This window comes from Lutjanus erythropterus, chromosome 23, assembly GCF_056507025.1.
Source record: "Lutjanus erythropterus isolate fLutEry1 chromosome 23, fLutEry1.hap2, whole genome shotgun sequence".
In the NCBI taxonomy this organism is placed as follows: domain Eukaryota; kingdom Metazoa; phylum Chordata; class Actinopteri; order Lutjaniformes; family Lutjanidae; genus Lutjanus; species Lutjanus erythropterus.
The window spans coordinates 14,607,246-14,635,063 of NC_139339.1; the positions used below are offsets into that span (position 1 = coordinate 14,607,246).

General features: G+C 38.3%; 1 protein-coding gene across 1 annotated transcript in view; it reads left to right on the top strand.

Annotated features, from left to right (window-relative positions):
* The window catches only part of poln (polymerase (DNA directed) nu), a 70,021-nt gene that overhangs the window by 13,484 nt on the left and 28,719 nt on the right, over nt 1-27,818 (top strand). The window contains exons 13-18 of the mRNA XM_084713135.1: nt 7,481-7,564; nt 7,868-7,963; nt 9,472-9,528; nt 9,801-9,857; nt 11,835-11,900; nt 25,025-25,082. Coding sequence (XP_084569261.1) covers nt 7,481-7,564; nt 7,868-7,963; nt 9,472-9,528; nt 9,801-9,857; nt 11,835-11,900; nt 25,025-25,082 — 418 coding nt within the window. The remainder of the gene's footprint in view (nt 1-7,480; nt 7,565-7,867; nt 7,964-9,471; nt 9,529-9,800; nt 9,858-11,834; nt 11,901-25,024; nt 25,083-27,818) is intronic.

Here is a 27,818-nt window from a genome sequence, read left to right on the forward strand (position 1 = left end):
TTCCCTGTTCAGGGTGATAGGGATTTTTAGATAAAAGTGTCAGTGTGTCACTGCTTAGCTAGTGTTCATAACAGTTACTATTCTGTGTTTATCTCTTTTTTAAGAAAAAAAAAGCTGTGTGCATAAAATGATGTTATAACAATCAGAATTTTCTACACCAAGTAAGGTTTTTACAAACATACCTTTCTTCTGTCTTTCTGTACATTCCCAATAATTTTTTCCATTTCTGTTAGTTTCTTTCCGGATATATTCAATATCTAGAAGGAAAACATATGAAACAGTACATTAATAAGACGTAACAAGCTAGTCTTTGTATCAAATTAGACTATGGCTGCCCCCAGTAGTCCAAGATTCAAATCATTATTTGGAGACCCCTCGGTACACTGAGTGTTTTGTTCAACCAGAAACAGCTGCTTTACTGCTCTCACCACATTCCTTTTGCAAAACATCACCATTGTCAGCTTTATTCAAACTGGAAAGAACAAAATAAAACTCCAAAAATGTTTTGGTTCATTGTTCCACTCTTCCACCTATCACCAGTTCTGATTTGGTTGAAATTAATCCTTAATTCACTTTGTGAAGGTGCGGAACATGTAGTGCAGATGACGTGGTACAGCGGCTGTAGCAGCAGGGGAGAGAAGTTCTGCAGGTCCGCTGATTTTATACGTGACACACTCTACTTTCTATGGCTGAAAATCTGATGTTTTTAAGATCACAGGTGAAGAGGACAGGCATTAAAACACAAGTCTTACTTATAAATCATACTCATGTAGGCTCATATAGGAATTTAGTGTGACTCTTATATCCTAATTAGACACCATATACCTAAATTACGTTATTAGAAACTGCATATAATGCTGTATTAGACACCAAATAAATTATACTTAGACACTATTGCACCAAATTAAACTCTAATTAGAAACCAAATAGAAGACACCATTTTACAAGATCATGGTCTAATTGAAAATCAAATTCTTTCCAATTCTTTACTTTAACCCTGGTTTTGAAGAAGAAAATGTGTTGGAGTCCTATGTAACAGCTTGTTGTGTGGTTATATCAAACAAACTTAATGAAAACACTCACTTGTAAACTTAGTTTTGGCCAGCCTGGATGTAGGTATGACATTCAGGGTCAGCTAAGATTTGTACTGCATCACTTTTAGCTCATTGCGTTTTCGGCTGGCTGCCGAACCACAGTGTACTTGACAGCTGCTGTATTAATACAAATGGGAGCAAAACAGTGGGAGGATATGAGAAACAGAAGGAAAAAAAACCCTCAAGAGCCTGAAAGAGAAAGAAAAATAAAAATTTCTTCCTCTTCTTCTGGGTAGGATTAGCGATGTGGTGGGTGGATGTCCTCTGGGGACCTGTCCTGTTTACATGCAGATAAAAACCAATCCCGGAGACTATACTCGAGAGTGATCATAGACTCACAGAGACAGACATACAGATGTCATAGACACGGGTGCTGAGGAACACACACGTGTTCCTAATCAGTTGTTCAGGCAGTCATAGAGACACACTGTTACAACTCTCACAGGCACCAGTAGGGGTGTTGTTGTGGAGAGAGAGTCTTTTGGTATCTTGCCGTGTTACTATAAATAGGATGAAGAGTCTGTCTTTTTCCTTCAAGAGGCTGTGCTGCAGGAGGGAGCATCACTGTCTGCCTCTGCCAAGACACACACACACACACACACGCGCGCGCAGAGGCACTGAAGTTTTTGCAGACTGCAGAGTTCTGTGTGTCTTGTGTTTTTATAATGCGAGTGCAGCCATGCATGTCCCCACTCTGTCGTGTTGGATTTAATTTTATCTGCGCTGTCACCTGTCTGAACACAAAACAGAGGATCGCTCCTGTCTGTCAGCTCACATCTCATGAACATGCTCACATGCTCTTTTGTCTTTTCAGCCAGCGTTAGTTATTCAAATTCAGTAGGACAAATGTTCTCTCTGTTTCTCAGACATCACCTTTCAGATCTGATTAGACATCCTTCTGTAAACACCTATCACATCTGAAAAGTCCATATTTCGATGCAAAGCAATGATTAATCCAAAGTGTTGCCCTTAAATGTTAGATTCCTGCCATACCCGCTGTGTGTGTGTGTCTATGAGTCGAACACAGTACTAAGGGGCTGGCATTCAATATTGATGAGACAGTCTGGAGCCTGCTCTGGGCTAAGAGCGAGAGAGGGAGAAAAGTACATATTTTGGAATTTTTGGTACATGTCTGGCAGCTCCTCCACTTTCCCCTCTTTTCTTTCTCTTTTTAGATCTGTCTCCTCCTCTCTCTCCACCCTCCTCTACTTTATTGCTCTTTCTGCCATTGTCGCTTCTCCCGCCTCTGCCCATCAGCTTGTCAAGTTCTGTCTGTCTGAACAGTGTCACTCCTCTGACTGATGTCTGTTTGTTTCAAATGTCATTTTCTATCAGGGTCCAGCCGCAGCATTCCCTGCGGCTGCTCAGTCCTCAACTGTTCCTGCCATCCTTTTCTCATCTTCTCAACAGTGTTAATTTCGACAGCAAATTGTGATTTTGTTTTAATTGCAGTCTTTTGACTGTGTTGTACTTAAATTATCTACACTCCTTAACCCTGTGAATAAAGTTGTTTTTTCAACCAAACAAAAAGTTGGTGATTGTTGCACCAATGGAAAAACAAACCAAGACATTTTGGTGAGTTTTATTTTGTTTGTGTCGAGCTTAAATAAAGTTGACGATGACAATATAATAATAGTTTTTCAAAGAGAGTCTAGTTAGTTTTGTGTGGGTAATAAAACAGCTGTTTCTGGTTAAACAAAACAAATCTTACTTTTTGAAACATGTCTCTTACTGTAGCGATCTTTCCATATTCCTCTTTGAAATGTTCTCCCTGTGTATTTTTTGTAAGCTCTATCAGTTTTATCATGTTAATGTTAAGCACTCAGACTAACAAAGGAAAAAAAAACTGGAAGAATCTCAGTCGAATGAGGGGTTTCTGACTGATGATTTGAATTTTCGACTTTCAGAGGTCAACCCTTTTGTGTTTACCTTGAATGAATTTCAGGGTGACTCGTTTCACACGACTCATTCTTTGTGTTTTTACCAGTGACTGTCACTCCACACAGTTCACAAGGGGTCTTGTTTCCTTGACATCAAATGTTCAGTTTATCCATATGTTTGTTCTTCTCTTTCTCCCAAACTTTGGCATATTTGTGCAGTTTGTGAGACATGCAGCAAGTGCATACTAGTTGATTCCAGGATAGCTCTGTACTATCTAATTGTGGGTATGTAGCCTCTCTACCAGAGCCTGGATCTCTTTCCAGTTCGTCCCTCCTTAACATTTTTGTCTTGTTTTTATTCACTGACAAAGTTGTCAATAGATTTTATTGTAGGTTTAGTCATCATAAATTAATTCTTATTTCGTTATGGTCTCATTGTCAGTGAAAATTATTGACGCAAACTATGACGAAGATTATTAGTCAATGTAATTAACACGCCACTCAATTTTTTCCTCTTATCCTTTTCTCATCTACCCACTCTAGTACTTGCATCATATTTCAACTTTTTTTGAACCCGTTAACTCTCTATTTTTTTCACTGCCACTCCTACATTCCCAAATCTGTCACTCTTCTCCTCTTTCTATTGCTTTCTGCCTCATCACTCCACCTCGCGCTCTCCCCCTCCCTTTTGTTTTTCTGTTCTTGTGCCTGTTTCATTTCCTTCATTTTCTTCTCCTCCTGTCAAGTTGTTAAGAAGTGTTTTCTACTTTAGTCAGACTGGTAATGAACTGCTGGGGTGGGGCTGTCACCCCAGTCCAAAAACCCAAAAATATTCATGTTTAGGCTGAATATTCTATGAGTAGGAATTCATCTAACTGTTTCCCCTCATTTATTCTTTTTTCTCCTTTACTTTTCATCATTATCTTTGTCTCTGTGGGACCTAGCCTCTCGGCCTTCCTCTTTCATCTTTGGGTGCCTCTACCTTTCACTCTCTTCTATCAGTCTCTTTTACTTCACAAGTTTCCTTCCTTTTTTCCATCCCAAGTGCCACATATTCCCTTCTGACTTTCTTTTTTATGCTCTGCCACAGCCTCTCTTTTCTCTCTCCCTTTCTTTTGACTTCTTTGACTTTGTCTTTTTTTCTTTAAGGTCATAGTTCAAGGTCACACTGACCTCAAGTTTGTCTCATTTCATGAATGTGATGTCTCAGGAGGAGGGAATTTTTTGAACTCAGTACAAATGTTCACTTGGACTCAAGGATGAGCTGACTAGATTTGTTCATGGTTTGCAGAAGCCCCAAAATCCCCAGAAGAGTGATTGTCGACAGTCGTCTCAGCTGCCATGCAAGCAACATGCTGTTGGCTCTTGTTATGGCACTCTGGAAATTTGACGGGCTTAAAAAAAAAAAAAGAATTTTGTTATCTGACTCGCTGTCACACTTCAAAGTAGCACATCAAAGTGCACAATATGTAGTTGGAGTTTGGCCTACATGATCTAACGCCACCCAACTAGACTCCTGTTTCCAGGATAATGGAAATGCTTGTGCTTCGGCTCATAAACTTTATCCATGCCCAACTGGTACTGCATGTACATGTGCAATTCTTAACAGAAATGAGAAAGAAGCAAGATGGCTCACTCATTAGCTATGTCCATCAGCAGCTTTGGAAAAAAACAATGTGTTTAATAATTTTTTACTGCTATTCTGATCATACAACTTAGTTGGCAGATTTACTAGTCCAGCATGGCATTTTTCTTGCCTCAGGCAATCCTAATTATTGAGCCCTGACTCTACCATTTTGTGTCCCTTCATGTCCTCTCTCTCACTGAGTTTATCCTGCTGCCCTGTGTCAACCATCCAGAGAAGCAAAGTTCATTCTGTATTTGACTGGATTATCACAGCAGTCATTAAACCCTGTCTGGCTCTCTGTGTATCAAGGACTTAGTATGTGTGAGAGAAAATGTGCGTGTTTCTGTAGTTGATTATATTTGTATATTGTTGTATTGACGTGGATTTGGTTTTTTGTTTGTTTTCTTTTTGTAATTTGTGTGTGTTTGTGAGGCTGTGAAATTTTTTGCTGATGTTTGTTCGTCTCTCTGTGTGTGATCCTGATGTGCTCGCTGTGTGACTTATGTGTGCATTAGACAGATTAACAGAGAGCTTTCGCCATTCAAAGGAAGGAGAAACGAGTCAAGTTCTGTCTTACACACATTAACAGTTCTGACCGCAATTCACCTCCACTCTTCACTGCAGGGTTCATCACTGGGTCTGGAAAATGTTTTTGATAATTTACTCATCCTGAAAAGTTTTTGCTAGCAGTCACCAGGCTGCGTCTGAGTTATTCCGCCATACTGGCATAAATACACCGCTGTCTTCCAACATTTTAATTGGCTTTATATCAACTGAGTGATAGATCAGCTAATCTGGAAAAAGTCTGACAAAGATATGAAATACTGTAATGCAATGCAATGCACCTTACTCTGATAAATAGTACTTGACCTCAAAGTAAAATGTTATCCAGTTCTTTTGCCTTTATTTAAAAAGTTGGAACAAAGAAAACAGGGAAACCTTTCATCTTTATGTTTGAAATGAAGCAACCATTGGTATGTCAGATGTCAATAGTCATATAAACATTTTGCTTTTAGACCCCTTGAATCTATATATGCACACTGACATAACAGTCTGGATTAGCTTCATGCACAGCAACAAATTTGACTGTTACATTGTCAACACATTTGCTGTAAATAGGACAAACTAAATAGTCTGAAGCTTCAAAGCTTAATTCACACTGACATTTGAATTCAAATACAGTTTTTTACAGTGGCTAAAAAACTAAACCCCTTTCTTTGAACTAAATGCTCAGTGCCCTTAATTAATTTATCAAATTATTCACTCTTTTGCCAAAACGCCAAACACATTCTTACTTGACATTTTGCACTGTGATGTATTTGTGTTGCAAAATGGTAAACAAGAGCAGTAGAAGCTGAAAACAACTTCAAAGCAAGCGTCATGGTTACATCGTACTCAAAACGACTCAAAATTGTTCATACTTATTTCTAATTATGTGAATTAACCAGCTGACTAAAATGTAATTTAGATATGTGAGTGGTTCAACATCAACCAGTGATTCATAAAACTTTCTTTCACCATGTGGAATGTCTATAGGCAACACAGTACCAGGGAAAAATCTCCTATGAACAGTGGACTTGACCTGCATGTGGAGTTTTTTCAAGGACTGATCCAGCACTCCAGAGGGTTTTTATCCCCTTTTCCTGTGATGTAGACAAAGTGACCCAGCAGGAAGACATGATGTTGTGGTAGAATGAATTGGTTATAATGTATAGCTTTATTTCTTGCAGTACTCAGAGTTTACAATATGTATAGTTATATACTAAGCTGTACTTTCTTCTCTACTATACTTTATTTATATTTTATGGAAAATGCAAAATGCATCTACATATTATTCACAGCTACATGCCCTGAACACTGGGTTTTCCATTGTTTGATGCTGCCTGTAATGACTTCTCAGTTGTGTTTATATACTGACTGGCCGTGTGTAGGATCTGAAAACACTGTTTGATTCTGAGCACGGATAAAATGTTTCAGGGATGATTGTTTGATTTTGACACAAGAGTCAGAGGTTTTGTAGTTTGAGTTTTGTGTTTATAGTTTTGAGAAAAGGGTAGAAGGTTTCATTTGTAGTGTTAGACTCTAGTGGTGGCTGTATAGGATTGTTATCAAACTTGTGTGATCTAAACATTTTCAGTAATTCCGGAGTGTTTTAAAGTACAAAAATCTAAATTTGTTGAGCAAAGATATGTATTATTAACAACAAAATATTCTACTTCAGTCCATATATGTTGGTGTTTAGCCTTTCAATAAGAATATTTAAGCAGGTATTCATCTGTATGAACAGGGTGGTCTAGCAGCAGTCTAACAGCACCATAAATTACATTTATGTTAACAAAACTGACAAGTTATATGCATTTAAAAAAATGATGTTTTAAAAAAAAAAAAAGACTGACTCATTTGATCCAGTGAATATTTTTATTCACAGTGAGAATTTTCCCCATGATGGCATCAAATATGATGGATACTGTTCTGTACTTGTTATATTTGTCTTTTAATTGCACCTGGGGAATGTGATTGATTGCAGACCAACAACCACTCCTTGTTTAAGATGGCTTTTCAAAGACACAAATTGTTACAGAAACGCTGCAAATAAATGTTATATTGCAAGTTAGACAGTGTGCAGGAGTTCTTTGCAACTTTTTGGTCATAAAATATGATGACAGACATTTGAAGTTTCTTTCAAAATCCTCAGCGGAAGCTTTGAATATTAAAAAAAGGACATTCAGTACAGCTGTACTTGTGAACTGCTTACTGCCTGAAATAGTGAGTAAATACTGCTAAATTGGCTGGAACCTAGCTTGACAGATATTTACAATTTTATAAAAATTCACCGCCTCTCTGTGTCTCACCTTCCTTTCTGTCTCTCTGTCCATCAGACTAAGATGAAGCAGTTGGAGCAGGAGGCCCACCAAGCAGCTGGACAAATATTCCTGGTCACCAGCAATACTCAACTACGAACAGTGCGTATTTTTATGTGTGCATGTGTGTGTTGCTCATGTATGTTTGTATGTGCAGGACCATCACCTGTAATTTTGTGTTTTGAAAAGTCACACTTGCGAAAAGTTATTTGAACAGTAAATGTTCAAGTCTGAAGTTTCTGATGTTTAAACTATGTATGACATTTCACTCTGTCTATATTGTGTTTGTATGTGCATATATGTATTTACTGTATGTATGCATGCATTTGTGTGTATTTTTCTGCATCGTGTGTATGTTTCAATGTTATGGATTTTGTGGATATTATGGATTTGCATTGTTTGAAGGTTCTTTTTGAGAAGCTGTGCCTCCACAAGCACTGCGAGAGCAAGAAACTCCCCAAGACCATCAACAAACAACAGCAGTCAACATCAGAAGCTGCAGTACGGTGCACACTCACACACATATAAACACACACAGATATGTCAATGTCATCCTCTAATCATCTTTAATCCAAGACAACCAGCTCACTCTTATTTGAAGTTTCAGTGTGTGCACAGACACATTCTCAAACAGATGAATCCAGAGGCTCACACAGAAATACACAAACACACATGCACACTCAGTTCATATCCTGGCACATCATTGCTTATAGTATTTGATAAACAGTCAGCAAGTAGAGTAAATACATACAAATGAATAGTTAGATGGCATGTTGTCAACTTATTCTGCAGATACAGCCTAAAATGAACATTAGAAAAGGAAAAAAGGGGCAAAAGTACAGCAGATGTGCTACAAACAGAAAATGCAGTTAGAGGATTGTGTTGGATGTTTGCTCAAAATCACCACTGAGCTCTTTAACAAAGCATTTGGGTAACACTTTATTTGGATAATCCGCCTACAGAGAGTTTAAAGAGTATTTGTAACATTTCAACAGCTTATTAGTTGAGATTCAGCAATTTGGCTTTCGCTTTGTCTGTAGAGTATATCTTACAATTTATAAGCATATCCACATATTTTCTGAACAGTTTAGTTGAACTACTCACTCAACTTCTGCTACACAAATACACGCAAATATTCAGCAAACAACCATGTTTACCATTTCTTTTATCAGTGTTGAGGTTTTGTAAAATTTCACTCCACTGTTCTGACACTGGTACAGTTTCTTTCTTTCATATAAATGTTAAATATTCTTACTCTCCAACTGCAATGAGCTGAATGAAAGTACACACATTCTAATTCACAAAGATTAACTTGTAACTCCACTGTTAGAACTTGTGAGAATATTTAATGACAGTCATGAAAACATTTACTTTACCACTGAATGCACTAGGGGTATTGCAATATCATGGTATTGACGACAACCAAGATATTTTGCAAAAAGTAATATTAATATCATGTTAATAATGAGAATATAATGCAAAAATCATACTGTAGGCTCTTAAATAAATTTAATTTCTTTCCTTTCTCACTTTATCTCACTCCCCCAACACATCTTTTCACTATCCATTAAGTGTTATTACATTTTGTATACTTTGGTACAGTTATGGTTACAGACTCTCCACCTCCCTACACTCGATTTTGAGTGTAGGTCATTTGCCAAAAAAGATAATACACACAGTAAACAAATTTAAAGATGAATTGGACTGATAGCATTTTTTAAAAAGTGGTGAACTGATTGTTTGCTGAATATTTGTATATACATTGTTGAACAGCGTAGATGGAGTGAATAATTCAAGTTTAATTAAATTATTGTCAGAATATGTTGGCATGCTCAGGAATTGTCACATATACTCTATAATTGATCTGTTAAACATCTAAAGACAAAGACAAACAGTTGAATTGCTGAGGTGCTGTTACAAATGCTAATATATAAACTCTCGACGAGCCAGCTTAAGTGTTACTACAATTTGTTCTCATCTTTTCTCTCCTCTGTATTGTCTTCTTGCAGTTGTTGCAGCTTCAGGACCTCCACCCTCTGCCAAAGATCATTCTAGAGTACAGACAGGTCACTCATGCTCTTAACTGCTTTTTAATTTTATTCATGTACCATTATTGTCAGCAAAATGTTTGCTTTTCTTATTAAGTCTAAAGCAGAAGGGTCTCTTGCCATCAAAATCAAGTGTTAGGACTAGTTAGATAGCCAGTGAGTGTTATAAACAGTCTGTTTAGAAGGAACAATGTTTAGCTCTCACTTTTGAGGACTTAAATTAAGTATCTGGATCGGGTATGCTATAGTATGGCATCTCAAAGTATTACTGTCTGCATTGTAACTCTCAGGTTCACAAGATCAAGTCGACTTTTGTTGATGGGATTCTCTCATGCATGATGAGCAAGGTAAGCACACAGCCAGTTTAAGTCAGTTATTAAGCAAAGCTTTCAACAAAACACCTCAAATGTAAACTTAGTCACTGCAAACAAGATATTTCACAACATTGTAACCCCCTTTTTTCTCACTCTGACATATGGATGTTTCTAGACTTTTCTCCTTGAGTCTGGAACAACTTGGAAAAAAAGTGAAACCAAGAGTTTAGAGATTGGCTGCAAGGCAGAATGACTCAGCTTTTTCTTTACTTACAGTTTGATTCCATGTTAGTGTACTAGAATTACTAGACAAATCCATCTTGTTCCTCTTCACCTTCAAAGATGCTGCTGATGTGAATGTCTCCATCATTACACTGCTGGGCTCAGTACTACAACTGAGATCCACAGGGTTATGCTTTAGGCTGTTCATACTTGCTCAGCACAGGTCTGAAGGTGTGATTACTCTAGCCCCACAGCAGAGAGCACTCACAGGTCTGGATGTTTCTGCTGTAGTCACATAATGGTGAAACATCTCCTCTGAGCTGGGCTCTTTAATCTGCTGGTCCTGTTTACGACCACTGCTGCACCAAATTGGCAGAGAAAAGGCAGTTCTGTGTCCGACAGTCCCTCCACATGGGCTCCATTTGCCTCTGTATGGGAGCAGCAGCTTGTGTTTGTCAATCTGTGCTTACTCAACTCTGCAAAATGAGTCTATCTGGCTGTCTCTAGAGCTGCTTGGCGCCTGACGCTGATGAATTATTTGGTGGTCTTTTGGACAGAGCAGGCAGCAATCCCAGCTAGAGGAGGGTACTGTTGACAAAAACAAATATGAAGTTTTTTACTTGTAATCCAACTATCAGACATGCAATGGTATTTTGGATATCAGTACTGTTGGTTTCATATAATATTAAATCTAAGCTTTACATCAACACCATGCTCTCAGAGAAAACAATAATCTGTAAATTTAAAAGTTAATTTGATGTATAGACAGATCTTTTGACCAATTAGAAAAGACTCGATATTTAATCTAAATAAATTAGATAATCTAACAATATGCTGTATATAGATGATATATAATATTTAAGGTCGACCATGCCAGATAAATTTAGTTGAAAGGTCATTATTTATCATATCCTATAGCTCTGCTTTTAATAACTTTGAATAAATTAGAGTTGTCATGATACCAAAATTTTAAACTTAGACACAATACTTGTACAAAAAATGATACCCAGTGCCTCTTTTGCTGCCATGGCAAATGGAATAATGTGCTCTTTTTTATAATAATAATTATTATTATGATGAAGAAGACGTATACGTTTTATTTGTGAAGCACTTTAAATGACTAAATTTACATGTCAGACATTGGAAATCTAAACATCTGGCCCTGTGGCACTTAACTTATTTCAAATCTAATCAAGTAATTGAATGGCCCGGTCTTACATGCATGGAACCAGAGAGAGAGACAAGGTGTTTGCAATCTGCAAGCTCACTGCTAAATGCCACAAAATCCGACAAACTGATCCTTTAAAGTTAATTCATCGTCACCCTCGGCTGATTGTCATTTGTCAATTTGTAAGTTTGGCTGTAACCAGATGTTGGGGTTGCTCCACTTAACAGAGACTCCTAGTATAATAGTGTTGTTGCACGTTCTGCTTATTGCACCAACTCCACTGGCACTACAGTCTCCTGACAGCTTGTTCAAACTGTCGTATGGCACTATTGATGCATATCGGTCCAAAAGCAGATTTAGAGTGATGATGGTAATGAGGATCGCAGCTGTTGTTTTGAAGTTGAATTGGCAAGAAATCAGCTATATGAAAACATACTGATCCCATAGCTGACTCATTGAAACATGTTGTATGCTATAAAATGAAAGTATTTGATTGTGGTTGGCAAAATAGTTAATTTTTCCTCCATAAAATGTTTATGTTGTAATATGTTGGATTTGCCTGCATCTCATTTAGTCATATCTGACTCTCTGTATCTCCGTCTTCCTCAACTACACATCAGAACTACATCTCCTCTTCGTGGTACCAGACTAGTGTAGTGACGGGGAGAATCTCAGCCAAGCACCCAGTGAGTATGACCTGCCTGCTGTCCCTACACACCCCCCTCTGTCTTCATCTCTTTGTCTTTATTGCTTTGATCTGGAAACTAGTTATTAGGGTGGATAGTGGCTGGTACAGGCTCAAGCTGCAGAGTTCAGTGACTGGAACTCTCCATGGTGCTGAACTGTAGGCTGAACATGTGGGTACTGTTTGCTGTGCTGCAGGCCTCAGGTCATGAGCCTATGCATGCTTATAATTCCTTACAGGGCAAAAATAAAATGACTATAACTGAAACAGAATGACATGAGTGTGTTTATGCTAAAAATTAAATTAAGTTAAAATTAGCAAAAAAAAGTGGGTAATTTGTAGCATCTAATACAAGAATAGATAAACAAGACTGCAACGAAATCTGCTTGGTTCAAATTGTACCTGGTTGTGTTTACTGCACACACATAACTTCTGCTTGTTGGTGTGTAAGAGCATAAGAAAACAGAAGGAGGCTCTGGGTTTCCAGCAGTGTGTATGTCCTTTACATAACCTTCAAAAATCTCAATGTCAGTGTTTTTTTCCCCACTTTCTTCCTTTATAAGCCATGTTTCTTTGTCTTCCTATCTTTCTTTCTTTCTCCACATTTCTCTTATCAAAGAGACCCTTTGATGATGCTGGCTGCATAGTAATTAATATAATAAAATACACACAAGACTAGGTTCTTGTTTACAAATATAGATGTTGAGATTTTGGGCTCTTACGTAACAGCAAGCTGGGTTTCTAGCAGTTGTCCAGAGGGGGGAGAAATGTGTGGTTTTGATGTGTGAGCTGTGTGTGTGTGTTGGGGTGGGAGGATTGTATTGCTATGTTTGTGTAAATTTCAATTTGAAACCATCGTAGTGAGGACATTTTGGCTTTGGGCATTACTACTTCAAAGGACTGGTTGAAGGTTAAGACTTGGTTTTAATGTTAAGGTTAGGATTAGGTTTATGTAAGGGTTAGAGAGAAATAGAGATTTAAAAACATCCAGGGCTGGAATGATGAGAGCTTCAGCATGTGCAATCTCAGAACCCAATTTCTGACAGTTTAGCCTGTCAATGGCCAATGATTTGGGGCTTCAAGTGTAGCTAGCAGATAATGGGGCCAAGATGTCCTCTTCTGTGCAAGTTTTTCTGGACCCTCAAATGTGTTGTTATCCTCTGTGTGTTTTCATGTGTAAAATCAATCTGCTGAATTTCATCCCTACTACTCCATGAGGGTAACTCTCAGCTACAGTGTACTATGATGGAGGTTTAACTAAAATGGATTTTTCAACTGTGGGACACCAGTATTTTGACTGTTGCTGTGCATATTCATTTGTGTCAATAATCACTACCTGTATATTTCCAAATATAAGCATCCAGTGTTTCAAAAAGTTTTTGAAACGACATTTAGTCTAGGTCTATTCAACTAGCACCCTGTGGACAGCTGAAGATATGACAGGACAGGGAGGGAGAGAGAGCTGGGGAACAACATGCAGCAAAGGACCAGATTTGACATTTAAATTGAGAAGTTGTTTGCATAAAAATAACTAAATAATTTAAAAGCTAATGCATGAAATAATCACGAAATGAGAAATGTTATTAAATGTACGTAGTTCATACAGTATTCTATGACAAACACTGCTTGTTGAAGAAGACATACATCAAAAACAGACCACTACAAACAAATTGTTTGTCACTTTCTTGTCAGGTTGGTTATCACCATTTCTTTCTTTCTCTCCATCTCTCCCTCTCTCAGTATGGGACAGACGGTCGATAGCTCATTTCAACATTACTCAACTGTCAGGGTTCAGTGGTTCTGTCACTAAGTACTGCTCCATCACACACACACACACACACACACACACACACACACACACACACACACGCACACACACACACACACACTCATACTTATATCTAACCATGGAGACATTGGGCTTTTGTAATCTCACTTAGTGATTTGCAACTGGTGTGAGTTACACATTGAATTGATCATTCTGCTAGTGAATGATAAATGTGACTGTTTGGCCACTGCGATTTAACACAGCTCTGTGCCCTCTGCTCTGACGCAGTTCTGAGTTTTGGTTAAGCATCACATTAAGTGTGTAGATGCTTTTATCTTGTTGTTTGTGTGCAATTGTACTGCTGCTTGTTTGCCAGTTTGGTCCTTTGCTTATACTGTACTAGAGTTGTGAATTGTTTCGCATGCAAGTAATAAATAACAAGACTGTCATTAAGAAAATTAGCTGGTTCAGCTCCACGCTCATTGTTTCATTTGTAATAACTTTAAAAATGATTTGTTATAGGTCGTCTTGGTGAATACAGAGTTACTGCAATTTCTGTAGTTTGGTTTTAGCTGGGGACTTTTGTTGCATGTCACCTCCCTAAAAACGACTAAAAATGCTTCATTTTGAATTGCTGGGTGTGATTGACATAATAGATTTCCATTACTAACCAACAAAGAACAGTAATCCTACATAAAAAAAATGGTTAAAAGACATAGAAACAATGAAAAAAATGATCCAAAGAGGAGAGATAGAGACATGTTTCTTTAGAAATGGTCAGTTTTGTCTGTGACAGAGCATGGAGAGAAACTCCTGAAACTGCTTGATTGAAACTAGAAGATTATTTCAGCATTATTGAGCCAGGAGTGAGAAGAGTCAACTCCCTCTCATGCTTTTTCCTTATTATTATCCTAGCATATAAATGAAGTTGTCTCATGATTATTCTCATCATAATGTGGAGTGGAATGAACTGCTAGTTAATTTAAGACTTACTAACATGTCACATCCTGCCACTTTGAAGGGAAAAGCTGCACTTTATAGTTTGGGGTTGAGCTGTTCTGCCACTCACCCTGCAGACACACATACAGTTCATACATACACACACGCATATTCAAATGAGGAGTGTTGCAGAGGGGTTTAAGCTTTCATCTGTTGTGGGTTCAATCGAGGTGAAGCCAGACTGCAGTAACAAAGGGGAGCCTGAATTAAAGCAGGACAGCCATAAAACCGGTGCTGAGTTAAAAGCACTGCAAGAAGTGAGTCTTGCTGCAGAGGCGAAGTGGGGCTTTTCTGCTCTGCCTCATCTGTTTTTATCTGCTGAAAACAAAAATATGTGCAGACTCCGATCCTTAGCTCCCCCTTCTCCAATGACAGTGTTTCTATCTCTGTTTTTCGTTCTCCATTTTTTCCTCATTCTTTTGGTCTCAGTCTATTTTATCTTTCCTTTTAATACACTACTTTCCTTTCTCAGTTTTAATCTCCACCCATCTTGTGTACTTATGCCCTCATGTCTTCCTCATTCTCCCCCTCTCTACATGCTGCTTTATTTCTGTCCTTTCTTTTTCTCTTTCCCCTCTCATTGACACCTTTAATAGTGCAGCAGTGAAACCAAAGAGGACAAATAAGACTGAACTTCCTCTCCTCTCTCCTCTTTCTGGCTGTTTGTAGCACCACAGAGTAAACAGCATTCAGATTGCCGGGTCCTTGATGCAGTAGTACTCCGCCCTATATCATCTGCGCTCTCTCTCTCTCTCTCTCTCTCTCTCTCTCTTCCCCTCTGCACTGTTCAGCTTGTGCTCGAGTCCTTTTTAGATGTTCAAAGATTTATACACTCATGCCACCCACAAATACATCAAGTTCCCTCACTCATGCAGATGGAAACTCCCTGTCCTGTTGTCATTTTTGGGTTCATGTCAAACCATGGTTTGTTTTGTGGTGTCAAAGGCTGAAGGGCAGTGGGTTTGACTCTCTAAATGGAAACTTGTCTTTTTGTCTCCATTTATCTCCATACTACACTCTTTTTTGAGTGTATTTCCTCTCACAGCAACACAAAAAGTCTTTAACCTGAAGGATTTTACCAGATTGTGGAGTTTATATGATTTTCTTACTACCTAGGTTACATTTATTAGGGCTGTGACAATATTCTAATTGAATTGGCACCAAAATATTGTGATAGCATCAAACCGAGAGATAAGTATTGCCATTCTACAAGTACTGCAATTCGATATGACATATTGCAAATTCTGTTTGTTTCTTTAATACTAGACCATGGGAAAAGTTCAATCATACATTTTTAGCCTGTATATTATAAGTCATCTTTACAAAACAGAGCACATCAGATGTCAGTTAGACTGAGTTTTATTTTAGCAGCATTGTTCCTGTACTCTAGAGCCAAAGGGAAATGATAAATAAAATTAAGACATAAGGCCAAACTTAATAGAGCCCCTGGCTGTATTTTTAAGCCCACTGGGAATTCTGAGGAGGTTGCTGTAGCTGTTCAGTGTCGAGTGTAACAGAGTAACAGACCTTAGTTTGAAAAACATTGCTGTAGACACATAAAATTTTTGTAATGTGGTATAGGGTAAATATTTGATATGGCAGTATTTAAGAGCACTGCTCTATTGCATTATTGATGTTAAGCTGTGTGTTTTGTCTTGTGATTCTGCTGCTGTGTCTGTTCCCAAACTGCCAACAGAGTTTCCTTTAGGACTTATCAGGCAGTTTAATGTTCATTTAAGAACTGCTCTACATTTACTCATTAAATGTTTTGCACTTACAGAAAGTCCTCTCAAGGCTGATATAAGTATTTCACTGAAATGTGTGTCATGTTCTCTGCTGACTGTGTTGAGCACACTCTGGTGCATATACACAATAAGGCACACACACACTATACAATTGCCAACACCTAAATCATTTTATGTCCTACAATTTCTAGCAGGCTTTACACCTGTTAACTGGAATAGACCTTCCTCTTGATGTTGTCTGTGTCTCTGTCTTTGTGAGTGTGTTTGTCTTACTAATCAATTAAAAAGAGTACCAGTAATGTTAGCAAAGAAGCTATATGTCTATAATTGATCTACCGTTACCTAGCCTGGGAACCACACAAATCTGCAAGCTCATGTTTCATTTGCTCCAGCAGATCCACCTGGCCACCCTCCCATTAAGACAGATTTTCGCCCATCATACAGAGTGTCATCCCTTTAGATTTGTAAAGTAACATTTCAAATGCAACACACCAGACTCATATAACTCAAATAATACCATCAAACTAGGTGGTGCTGATTAAATAGAAATCAAGATACTATTACTGTATTGCCTATGTCTTGCCTCAAATGTTTTCAGAAACACCTTTTTGGTGTGCAGTTTAGCTGTAATTTGAGGAAGTTTGCGACCGTGCCTCCATTTTTTTCCCCTGCTTGAGAACAGGCCCACAACTGCCCAAACTCTCAGTCAATGCTCTGTCTCCCCTTAGAAATCAGAAATTAACTGAGAGATTCACATTTGTATGTGATGGCAGGGTAATAATTACCCTCTTGAAATAATTTTTCCTAAAAAGTATAAATGCGCAAATGTACAGCATGTAATAAATCATAGACTTTTTCTTTGATAAGCAACGTTTATTTATTTTTTCCATTTGGTTTGAATGCTGTTCCAAAACATTTTGACAGTAATCTGGGTTTATAATGATGGACAGTGCTGTTACAGTCCCCTACCTGCCCCAGCATATCAACCAGAGCTGCTGTTAGATAAATTGAGTTTGTTCAACTCTGCTACCAGGAGCAATCCCAGTGTTTACAGTAACAGCTACTGATGGCAGGGAGCTGCCTCCACTCTGGGTCTTAGTGTGCTCCATTCAGTCACCTTACTCTAACTAATGGATAGGCCGGCTGTGGGTTTTACATCCATGTGCCGATCTCTCTCTCTTCACGCTGAGAAGATGGATTTTTACGGGTGTGTTTGTTTGCAGTTGAAGTGTGAATGGACATAATTTAGCAGCATGTGCTTCTGAGCAGGCTTGCATGTGTGTTCCTATGTGTGTGTGTGTGTGTGCGCGCTCTGTGATGAGTCATTAAATCGTTATGGTGTGATTGAATTACCCCACACCAACACCATGATTCAATCGTCCACATCTGTTTAACAAGACAGTACTCCTCTGAGACTATTGCTCTGCCTCTCTGGGACAGATTTACGTTCATAAAAGCACAGGGCAAATTTCCAGTGTGCCTTTCATTCAATTTGCACTCACAATCTGTGTGTCATTAGTACCAGATGTACTAATGTTACTAGAATTGATCAGCCTGAAAAATATATTGTACATAAATGTTTGATTAATGCACGACACTGTTTAATACATTTTATGATATTAACATAGATTTAATTATTCAAAGACAACATTACACAGAATATTTCCAGAAATCTCACCACTGTGTGATAAATGACCTTATTACACAGTTATGCCTTATGTCCCAATTTGCAGAACTTTGGAATGGGGATATTAGATTATTCTTGAAGATATTGGGCGTGGAGAACACTCAGCAAGTCTTTGGACGCTGAGGACACTAACTGTTGAAGTTTTGAAAGGAAAATTCTTTCCCTTTCTTGCTTGATATTCAACTTTAGGTGCTCAATATTCTGGAGTCTGAATTATCAGTTTGCATTTCAATGCGTGACTGGTCTGGACTGAAGGCAGGCCACTCTTTTACTAGAAAGTTTGACATTTTGTTGTTGAGATATGCAGAGACATCACTGAAAAACATGTCTGAAAAGCAGCAAATGTTGCTCAAAAACCTATACATCCCTTTCAGCATTAATGGAGTCTTCACAGATGTGGCAGAACCAATGATGCCTTGGGAAATAACTCACCCCCATACATCAGACTGTCACATACAGGTACTTTAATGTCAGGCCGGGTCCCATTTAAAATGGGGATCCTATAGACAACAATACAATTTTATGTGAATTAGAATTACAAATATGTAGGAATTCATGTTGAGCTAAACAAACTTTTGTTTTATAGACATGTCTAATAATTATTTTGTGACCTTGTCTGACCCTAAACATTCATCATATCTTATTAAATTGAGGTGGATCAGTCAGGCATCACGCTCTCTCAGTCTTACTCAGTTCAAATGGATCAATGAGCCAACTGTGGCTAGACCCTTCTAATATTAAATCACCAGGTATTGTAAATCTAAGTATCGTCTGTTAATAACAAAACTTGTTAAAAAAGACAACTGTTTATCAAGTTGTTTCTAACTTCTTGTTCAGCATAAATTAGCTTATTGATATTTATTGTCAACAAAGAGGAATTAACACTGCTGCTAAAATGAAGAATTACTACGTACTTTGGAGGTTAATCCATTCTTACTGCTCTCTTTTTGAGATTCTGTTCCTTTCCAGGAATGATGGGAACTACAGATCGTGATTGATTTGTATGCCTTTTCATTTTACACCCTGTTACACAGCAGTACTGCAGCCGCATTCCGGCATTTTCCTATCTCTTTCTCTCTCCCTAGGTGACTGGGGCTTGATGACATATTGATAGTCTGATGTTTTTTGTCACAGATTCTGGCCTTTGATGTTTGATAATCTGGATGATCCTTCTCCTCTATAGGCTGGAGGACACAACATCCATGATATCCAAAAACAATATGAAATGTGAACTCATCAGAGCACAGAATATTTTTCCACTTTGCATCAGATGAGCTCGGGCTCAGAGAGGTCTGCAGCGCATTTGGATGTTGTTAAGAGCTTTCACTTTGTGTGGTAGAGTCTTAACTTGCATTTGTAATAGGGATGTGCGCGATTAGTCGACTATATGATTAAATGTCCCCACCCTTGGTAGTTGGCACCAGAAATACTAGTCGTTTAAACTTTTTATCAATATTTCATTCATGCACAATGCCAGTTATCTGTTGCCTCTAAGATTTTATGCAGCCACCCACCATTAGTCAGGGCTGCGGCACTGTCAGACAGCAGCCCCTCTTGCCCAGCTCGTATACCTCGATCACCTAGACAACCCCAGATGTTTATATCAGCGAAGTTGGACAGATGACAGCTCGTAAAAAAACAGTGTGGTTTGGCAGCGGTTTAATCAAGAAAATGTAAATAATGTTGAATGTAGACTGTGACAGAATAAGCTGATATGTATATATATTCAATCAACTAGAGAAATATTTGCCCATATTAAGTACAGACATGGGCATCAGCTGCTGCTAGCTGCTTTGAATTTTAGTTTTTAATGAAAAAACAACCAGGATCTGCTCTCTGTGACTCTTTTGAACACACTGGCATAATCTTGCCCTTTCACAATAAATTCTTCAAGTGATTGCTTGGTTATCTGCAAATGAAGTAGCCTTAACCATGCCATCATGAATATGTCAACCAGTGGTAATGTAAAAAGATGAGTCCCTGGGTCAGCTGTGCCAGCAGGTGCTTTGACAACAAGTGTCTTTGTGAGGCTCTTGTGGGGTCCATGCAGACAACCAACAGGATCTATTTGCAGGTTTATTATCAGGGCCATGTGAGACCATATAAGGACATGAGGGGGGCATGAAAGAACACAAACATCGGGTTGTTGTGGAGAATAAGGAATGATGCTGTGCACGTTGGAAACACAGAAAACAAGCACATCTGCATGATTAAGTGGCCCATTCAGAGTCAATGAGCCCAGGAGAGGAAAACACAAGCATGGTGTATGTTGGCAGTCAATGGTTCTGCTGTATTTTCAAGTAGTAGGTGTTGTGTCTGACAGCCGAGAAATATTTATGTTGTGTGTGTTTTTGTATGCGTGCAGCTGAGGCTAATACACAACTATCTGTGTCAGCTCTGTATATTTCATACACGTCGATGTAATTAGGGCAGGAACATCAACATCAGCCGCCATTTAATGGAGCTTGTCCTGTGCCGGTGCTCATTTGTTTGTGTGTGTTCCAATACATTTTAATATGCCATACACGCTGTGTGACTGCTTGCTTGCTTGTCTGTGTTTATACCTCTGCGTACCTGTAGTGTTTGTCCTCCTGTATTTCTATATTTGTGAGAAAACCAGTTTGAGTTTTAGACTTTTAGAGGACGGAGAAAATGAAATAGAAAGGGATTACTGTGTGTTTGTGTGTGTATGGTTGTTTGGGCTCTTACCAGGCTTTCATTCTGACTCACACAGCGTCCACTAATGAACTGGTTTTCTGTTTCTCATGACACAGTAAGGGTGATAATGACCTAGACCACACACAGTGCAGGTGTGTTTTTTTTTTTTTTTTTTTTTGCATTTTATGTTGTGTTTTCGTGTTAGACAGACAGTATGCATTTATGGGTCCTGTATGTCCATATTGTGGGTGATTGTACACATACACTACATTGTCATTGTCATAGCCCACTCCTAGGTGGGGTGAGCAACACTGCACCACTGACCCAAATCAACCACAGAAAGATACCTTTAAAGAGGTACTACACAACTCAACATGCATTTTGTGCAGGGAACTAAATTATGTTACTGTACTATGATGAAACAAATCAATTTTTCTGGTAATACTGACATTTCTTACTAAACTAAATAAAAATTGCCATTTCATGGGTTGAATATGGCTCAAAATGCTGTTCACTGTTTTAAATCATCCTGAAACTTGCAAGGCCAAAGCTGAGACAAAATCAACATTTTGGGACAGCTCTATGTCAGGAAATTGCTCTTTAATCAGTTTATTTTACAATTTTTTGCTAAACCTCTACTTAGTATTTTTCTGCTTTTATCGGCTCTAGCAGCACCAACGGACTGAATTCTTTCTCGTAATGATGATCCCATTTTTCAAAATTATGCAGTGGGTGGAGTTATGCTCAGGTCTTGGGGTGTAGTTCCACTTTAAAACATGTGGTTTGTTAACATAACAACTTACAAATAGCCAAGACACTTAATCACGATTAACAAAAGTTAACAAAAGGCACAAAGTCAAAGAACAGTGACACAAAATTCCCAGGCTGAGAGGCATCAGGACCAGTAGTCCACACTGCCAGAAGTCATCTGATGCCAGCGTAGGAGCTTTTAAGCACTTCCTTCCCAGGCCAGGTGAACCTCATTAAGCAATCAGATGTAGCACATCCGGTCAGAGCTAGAAAGGCCAGGAAAGGAAATATGCATGCAGCATTAGGAGGGGATGCAGTGAATGTTTATGTCCAGTAGGTGATGCCATCACCAGTAACACATAGATTATTGAGCAACATCAGTTTATTTATAGTAACATTTCTGGTCACTATATTTTGCACATACAGAAGGTGTAATAGTGCTCAGGTAATTACAATGTGTCTGGGAGTGTAATGATAGATTCATTATTTGTTATTATGTTCTTACACTGTGTATGAGTGTTTTGGACTTGCATGTACTCACATTTATACAGCACTTTTCTAGTCTTCCAACCATACAATGTGCTTTACACTACAGGTCACATTTACCCATTCACACACGCATTAGTGCGCTAAGGGTTGAGGCTGCCACACAGTCTGCCTCTGCTCCTCGGAAACTGACTCAGTTACACACATAGACACATTCACACATCAACGACTGTGCTTTCATGAGCAAGTTAGGGTTCAGTATTCAGCCCGAGGATACTTTGACATGCGGACTCGCCTAACCGCCGATCTTCTGATTGGTGATTGGCCTACTCTATCACTGAGCCACAGCTGCCCTTTTTGAAGATTTATTTTATCGCTTTCCCTTTCTTCTATGTGATAACTACAGGAAAGTAAAGGACATAAAACGTTTCAAATATACATCTGAGTCATTTTAAAGTCTCTCAAACTATCCATTAGCATGACAGAAACATGATTAAATCAAAATTATTGAAACCTTATCACAGGAGTTTTCAGATTCTGAGACAGTGGGCCTCCTCTCAGATCAAGCTTTGAAAAAGGCTCATGGAATCATGATTATATTATTTGATCCAATACACACTCAACAATTGAACCAAGACGGCCTAATAGCCTCTGTTTTACATCACTTCAGACTACACCAAACACAAAAAAAGTCCGTTAAACAGTATTTATTCGTTTCAAACTGTACAGTCAGCAGTGAGCAAACCAAGCAGACCCAGACTATTTTATATTTTACGCTTTCTCATTCATCCTTTCTCTCTTTCTCTCTCTCAATGACGTATATACACTCGTCTCCATCTGCTTTTTAATTCTTTGATTCTCTCTTTGTTCATCTTTTTCTCCCTTTTATCTCTTGATCTCTGTCCCTCTCTTTTCCCTGCCTTTACATCTCTTTGATTGTCTTTGTTTCCATGCCTCCTTTCACATGCTCACATCTGACTTTCTCTATAAAAGCACCCGGAGGTTTTGATTATACATCAAAACACAGGACACTGCTCACTTTTACATAACAATAACCAAAAAAAGCTGTTAATAATAATGAGATGGTTGTCTGCTAAAGTTGTTGTCCATTATTTGTGCTTTTTAAAAAGCTGTGTGTGTGTGTTATGTCATCTCAGCCAAGCCCAGAGGGGCATGTGAGAAAATAAAAATGCAGGTAATCCTTTTTCTAAGTCTGATCTGAATAATTTTCTCTCCCGTGTTTATGACTTATGAACATGTGGAAAAAAAAGTTTTACCAGGATAATTTCAGGACAAGTTCCCAATAAGGTTTTTAAGGTTCAGTTTACTGTTGTAAAGGAGTAAAGAAACCAGAAAATATTCACATTTGAAAAGTGAATTTAGTTAAGTTAGTCTGTCATATTTTTGTCGTTATGTGTATCAAAGTACTGTGTGTATAAGGTCTGAGTGTACTTCGGAAAAATTAGTATATTGAGTATGCAGTCAGGCAATTCACTATCCCTGTATCCTGCCTATGATGTGTGTGTGTGAGTGTTTGTCCTGATTTATGCTGTCGTCACTGCAACGCTGCGCTCCAACACACCAAATAACCTGTCACATCACAGGGCAACACTCACCCACATGTAAGACTGTAATTACGTGCTCCTTTTTCTTATTCACTCTGCCCCAAATACACACAGGCAGGTCACGTATCGCATGTACAGTAACTGAACCTGTGTGTGTGTGTGTGTGTGTGTGTGTGTGTGTGTGTGTGTGTGTGTGTGTGTGTGTGTGAGATTGGTGGCCTGGTCCCTGATGTTTTCTTTCCACTGTCCACACCCTGCCACTGCAGTCCTGCCTTTTCATCCTTTTCTCCCCCTCTCCGTCCCTCTCTCCTTCCCTCCCTTTGGTGAATAATGAATGAGTGGTGAAAGCAGAGAGTTGTTTTCTCTCTCTGGATCACACACCACCACACACACACTCACTGTAGAGGGTCAAATCAACCACATGCACGTTTAGATTCTGACTGTGATGTGTATGTTTCCGTGCCCTTTACCCCATCTGCCCTCTTCTTCATGTTAACCAATGTTGTGTGTGTACAAGTGTGTTTCTCCATGTACACACTGATTAATGTGTCCTGTGTGTCCTTGATAATAACCATTAACATCCTCCTTATAAACACTCACCCTCACACACCTTGTTTGAGTGTGCATGTGTGTTTGAAAGCATGGATACAGTGGGATTAACAGGGATTAAAATGGAACTGCTGAGTCTGAACCAGCTCTTTTTTCTTCCCTCTGTGTGTGTGTGTATGTTCTGGTGTGCCTTATCACTTTTCCTGTTTTGCCTCATTCAGGCAGAAAAAAAACTGCACACATGTAGTTTTGCGTATGTGTGTCTGTCAATATCAGCAGCGTCTAGGATTACTCAGTGGGTCGATGGAGCCCATTGAGCATCAGGCTGTTCCTATTTTAAGACGTGTATCTGAAAACTTGAAAGACCTGTAGTGTTGGCTGGAGTCTCAGGACGGCTCTCTTGTTTTCTTAATCTCAGCCAAGCAAAGCAACCATTGGCATATAAACGCTGGCCATGTATTTTGTTTGTTTTCTTTCCAGAGGTGCAATAAGGACAAGGACAGCAGAGGAAATGCAAGGGGATGTTCAAACCTATAAATTCCATTCAAAACTAACACGTTTATTACTTTATGGTGGTTTACAGTTGTTAGTTTCTCAAAGCAAGTCTGAGTGGAAAAGCAGTATTAACCAAGCAGCAAAATTCTGTTTAGGTCATGGAAGTGCATTAAATGGTAACATTTTTCTTCCATCCCTTCATTACAGCCTGATACTGCTGGGATTGGGTGCAGATATATACAGCTGACCTTTCCCACTTATATAGGAATACTTAGTCTGCACAAAACAGTGTTAAAAATGGGAAGACCCACTTCCACAGAGTAATGAGATTCTGTTATAGTACAACTATCTGTAATTTATTTTCACACTGTACAGAGCATTAGTTAACTCCTAGCTCACAAAATGTGTGTTTTCCTGATGCAGAACTTCCAGGCTCTGCCAAGACAGCCCCTTCAACTCACCAAGAAGCAGTACATCCAAGGTAAGGGGCACACACACTCATTAACACACACACAAACACAGAAACACCCCACCTACACATTATAAAAAATGAGACAGTGATAAATGTCGAGGTGTGTATGTGTGCATGTGTGGGTGAGGGAGGGAGACATCTCTCGGCTTACAAAAACTGATGGGCAGGGAGCTTGTAAAGAGGGTTTATGAGGATGATAAAAGTCTGCAGCAGCAAAAGACTGGTCACTAAAAAGTATCAACAGTCTCCATTTTTGTGTTTATTAGTTAGTGGGTTTTTAATGGCTGAAACTAAATATATAAACAATTATAACAACAATTATATCATTAAATGCTTAAAGCTGTAATATGTAACATTTCCACATTAAAATGTGTGAGCATGCTAGGCATTTGTTATATATTTTGTTGAATTGTGTACTTGTTCTTTACCAAATGTTCAAGGCAAAGAAAGACATGATTTATTCAGGGTAACACTGTGTTCTGGCAAGGTGTTGCTAGCTAGTTGCTATAACTTCTGGGAAAACAAAGTATAAAAAGGTCAGATTTTTAGCAGCTACTCAGTTTCATCAGCTAGTCACTTCAAGACACCATCAAATAAATTACGTGTGTGTGTGTGTGTGTGTGTGTGTGTGTGTGTGTGGATAGATAGATAGATAGATAGATAGATAGATAGATAGATAGATAGATAGATAGATAGATAGATAGATATAGGTACACCTATAATAAAATGCTTAAATAAGTAAATATAATAATAAATAATTATGCAATTAATTAGTTGTCACCATACATAGATAAATCACAACTTAAATGATTCATTCATTAATTTTTATTGTAATTTTTATTTTTATGCGTGTGTGTATATACATATATTTATATATTTGCATATATAATTAATGTCTCCTTTATTTTGTGATTTATTTATTTATGTGACAATTAAATCAAATTACACAGTTATTTATTGATTATTCATTAATAATTCTATAATTATTTATGTATTTATATATTTTATTTTGGGCCTTAAACCCTCCACAGTTGTGCTGCCTCTGATTTAAAACAACAGTATTTAAGATTGCACAGAAAGCCACTTATAGCTAAAACATTAATTTTAATAGACATTATGAAAAATCAAAAAATGAGTCATTTTCAGATGTGTAGATGAGAATTGAAGCTGTCCTGCACAAAATTAAGTGAGACTTATTGTGTTTTTAAATAGAACTGGAGGTTGTTTCTCCAGTGCAAATTTATAAAAGGAAATGGAAAGTCCCAAGATTTATTGTGAGAAGTGTGTAGCCTGTTAAAGAGCTGATTGAAACATTGGAGTAGATGAACAGCTGTTCATGTGAGCAACTTCAGGAACCAAGCCCATCTTTCACCTGCAATTTACAATGTCAGTTTACTTTCATGAGAAGAACGTTTTCCCCAAGACAGCTTGAGAACATTACCCATATGGACAAAAGCATCATATTGTCCATCTTGGATTTGATTATTTTCCCATCCCGCCCTCTCTGTTCTCACCATCCATCTTCTTTTCATCCCCTCTGCTTTGGAGAAAGTTTTAATTACCTCATCTTGCCCCACTTGCACACAGTCATCATTTGATAAAAACTGCCACATGGACACTTTGGGAAAGCAGCCTGACTCTTCATTTTGTGGAACAGTTGCTTCAGAGCCCCACAGTAATTATATTATAACACAATTGTAATTCGTGACAGAATCTGGTTAAAATTCTGTCATGGCTTGGGCTTGCTACGTCAGGCCATATCTGAGCAAGGTGAAGAACTGGTTACTAAACTTTGATACTTTAATGGCACAAATCAAATTTCTTTGATCCTATCAAGTATTGCAAAATGCCTCGTCATTCTGTACCAAATTTCTGTGTCAAAGATCAGTGACAACCAGCATTGGCTAAAAGCATTTTAAGGACTGTAAAATGAGATCAGTATACTCTTTGTGTGACCGTGTGAATACTAAACAACTGTTGCAGTAACAATATTGACTGTGTGCTCATAGTAATACAGTCCAAACCAGTTAGCTTATCACTTGGCGAGGCAAATTTCTGACCAGGCTAATTACTGAAACGACTTTTCTGACATTACAACAATACAATATACATACTTAACATTGACAAGACAGGGCAATATCGTGAACAACTGAGAGAGGGTTGAGTTATCGTGCTACATGAATCTGACAGCACATTGTTTGTGACTTCTGCTTCACAATGAAGGCAGAAACATAGCAATGGAGCAGTATGGGTATCGATACCAGGTTGAACATTTTTAAATAATACCCAGCCCAAGCGATGTGTCAACACTACTCTACATTTCATGTAAATGGAATTTGAAATTGTAGCAATAAAACATTAATATGTAAAAGACATTATTTATTAAAGTTTATATTGATTTTCAGTTGTACATTGACATATTGCCTATTTCACTTGCATTCTTAGTAAAGATTAATTGCCAAACTCTTCATCCATGCAACTACAGTAAGATGTCACAAGTTTGTGGCTGTCCTTGCATTGGCACCACTTGACAAATGATCCGTTTCTTAATTAAGAAAGCTTGGTCAAGGTTTTTTGAGGTCGATGCGTATCTAGAGGGCTTCAGTTTAATACTGGGTACCGGATTAGCTGGCTGACAGTTTGACTAAAACAAAGTTTCTCCTTTTGCAGATGAATAAAACATCAAAACAGACCTATCCATCTGGTGGCATGGCCAGGCCACATTGACTCTGCTGTCAATCACAG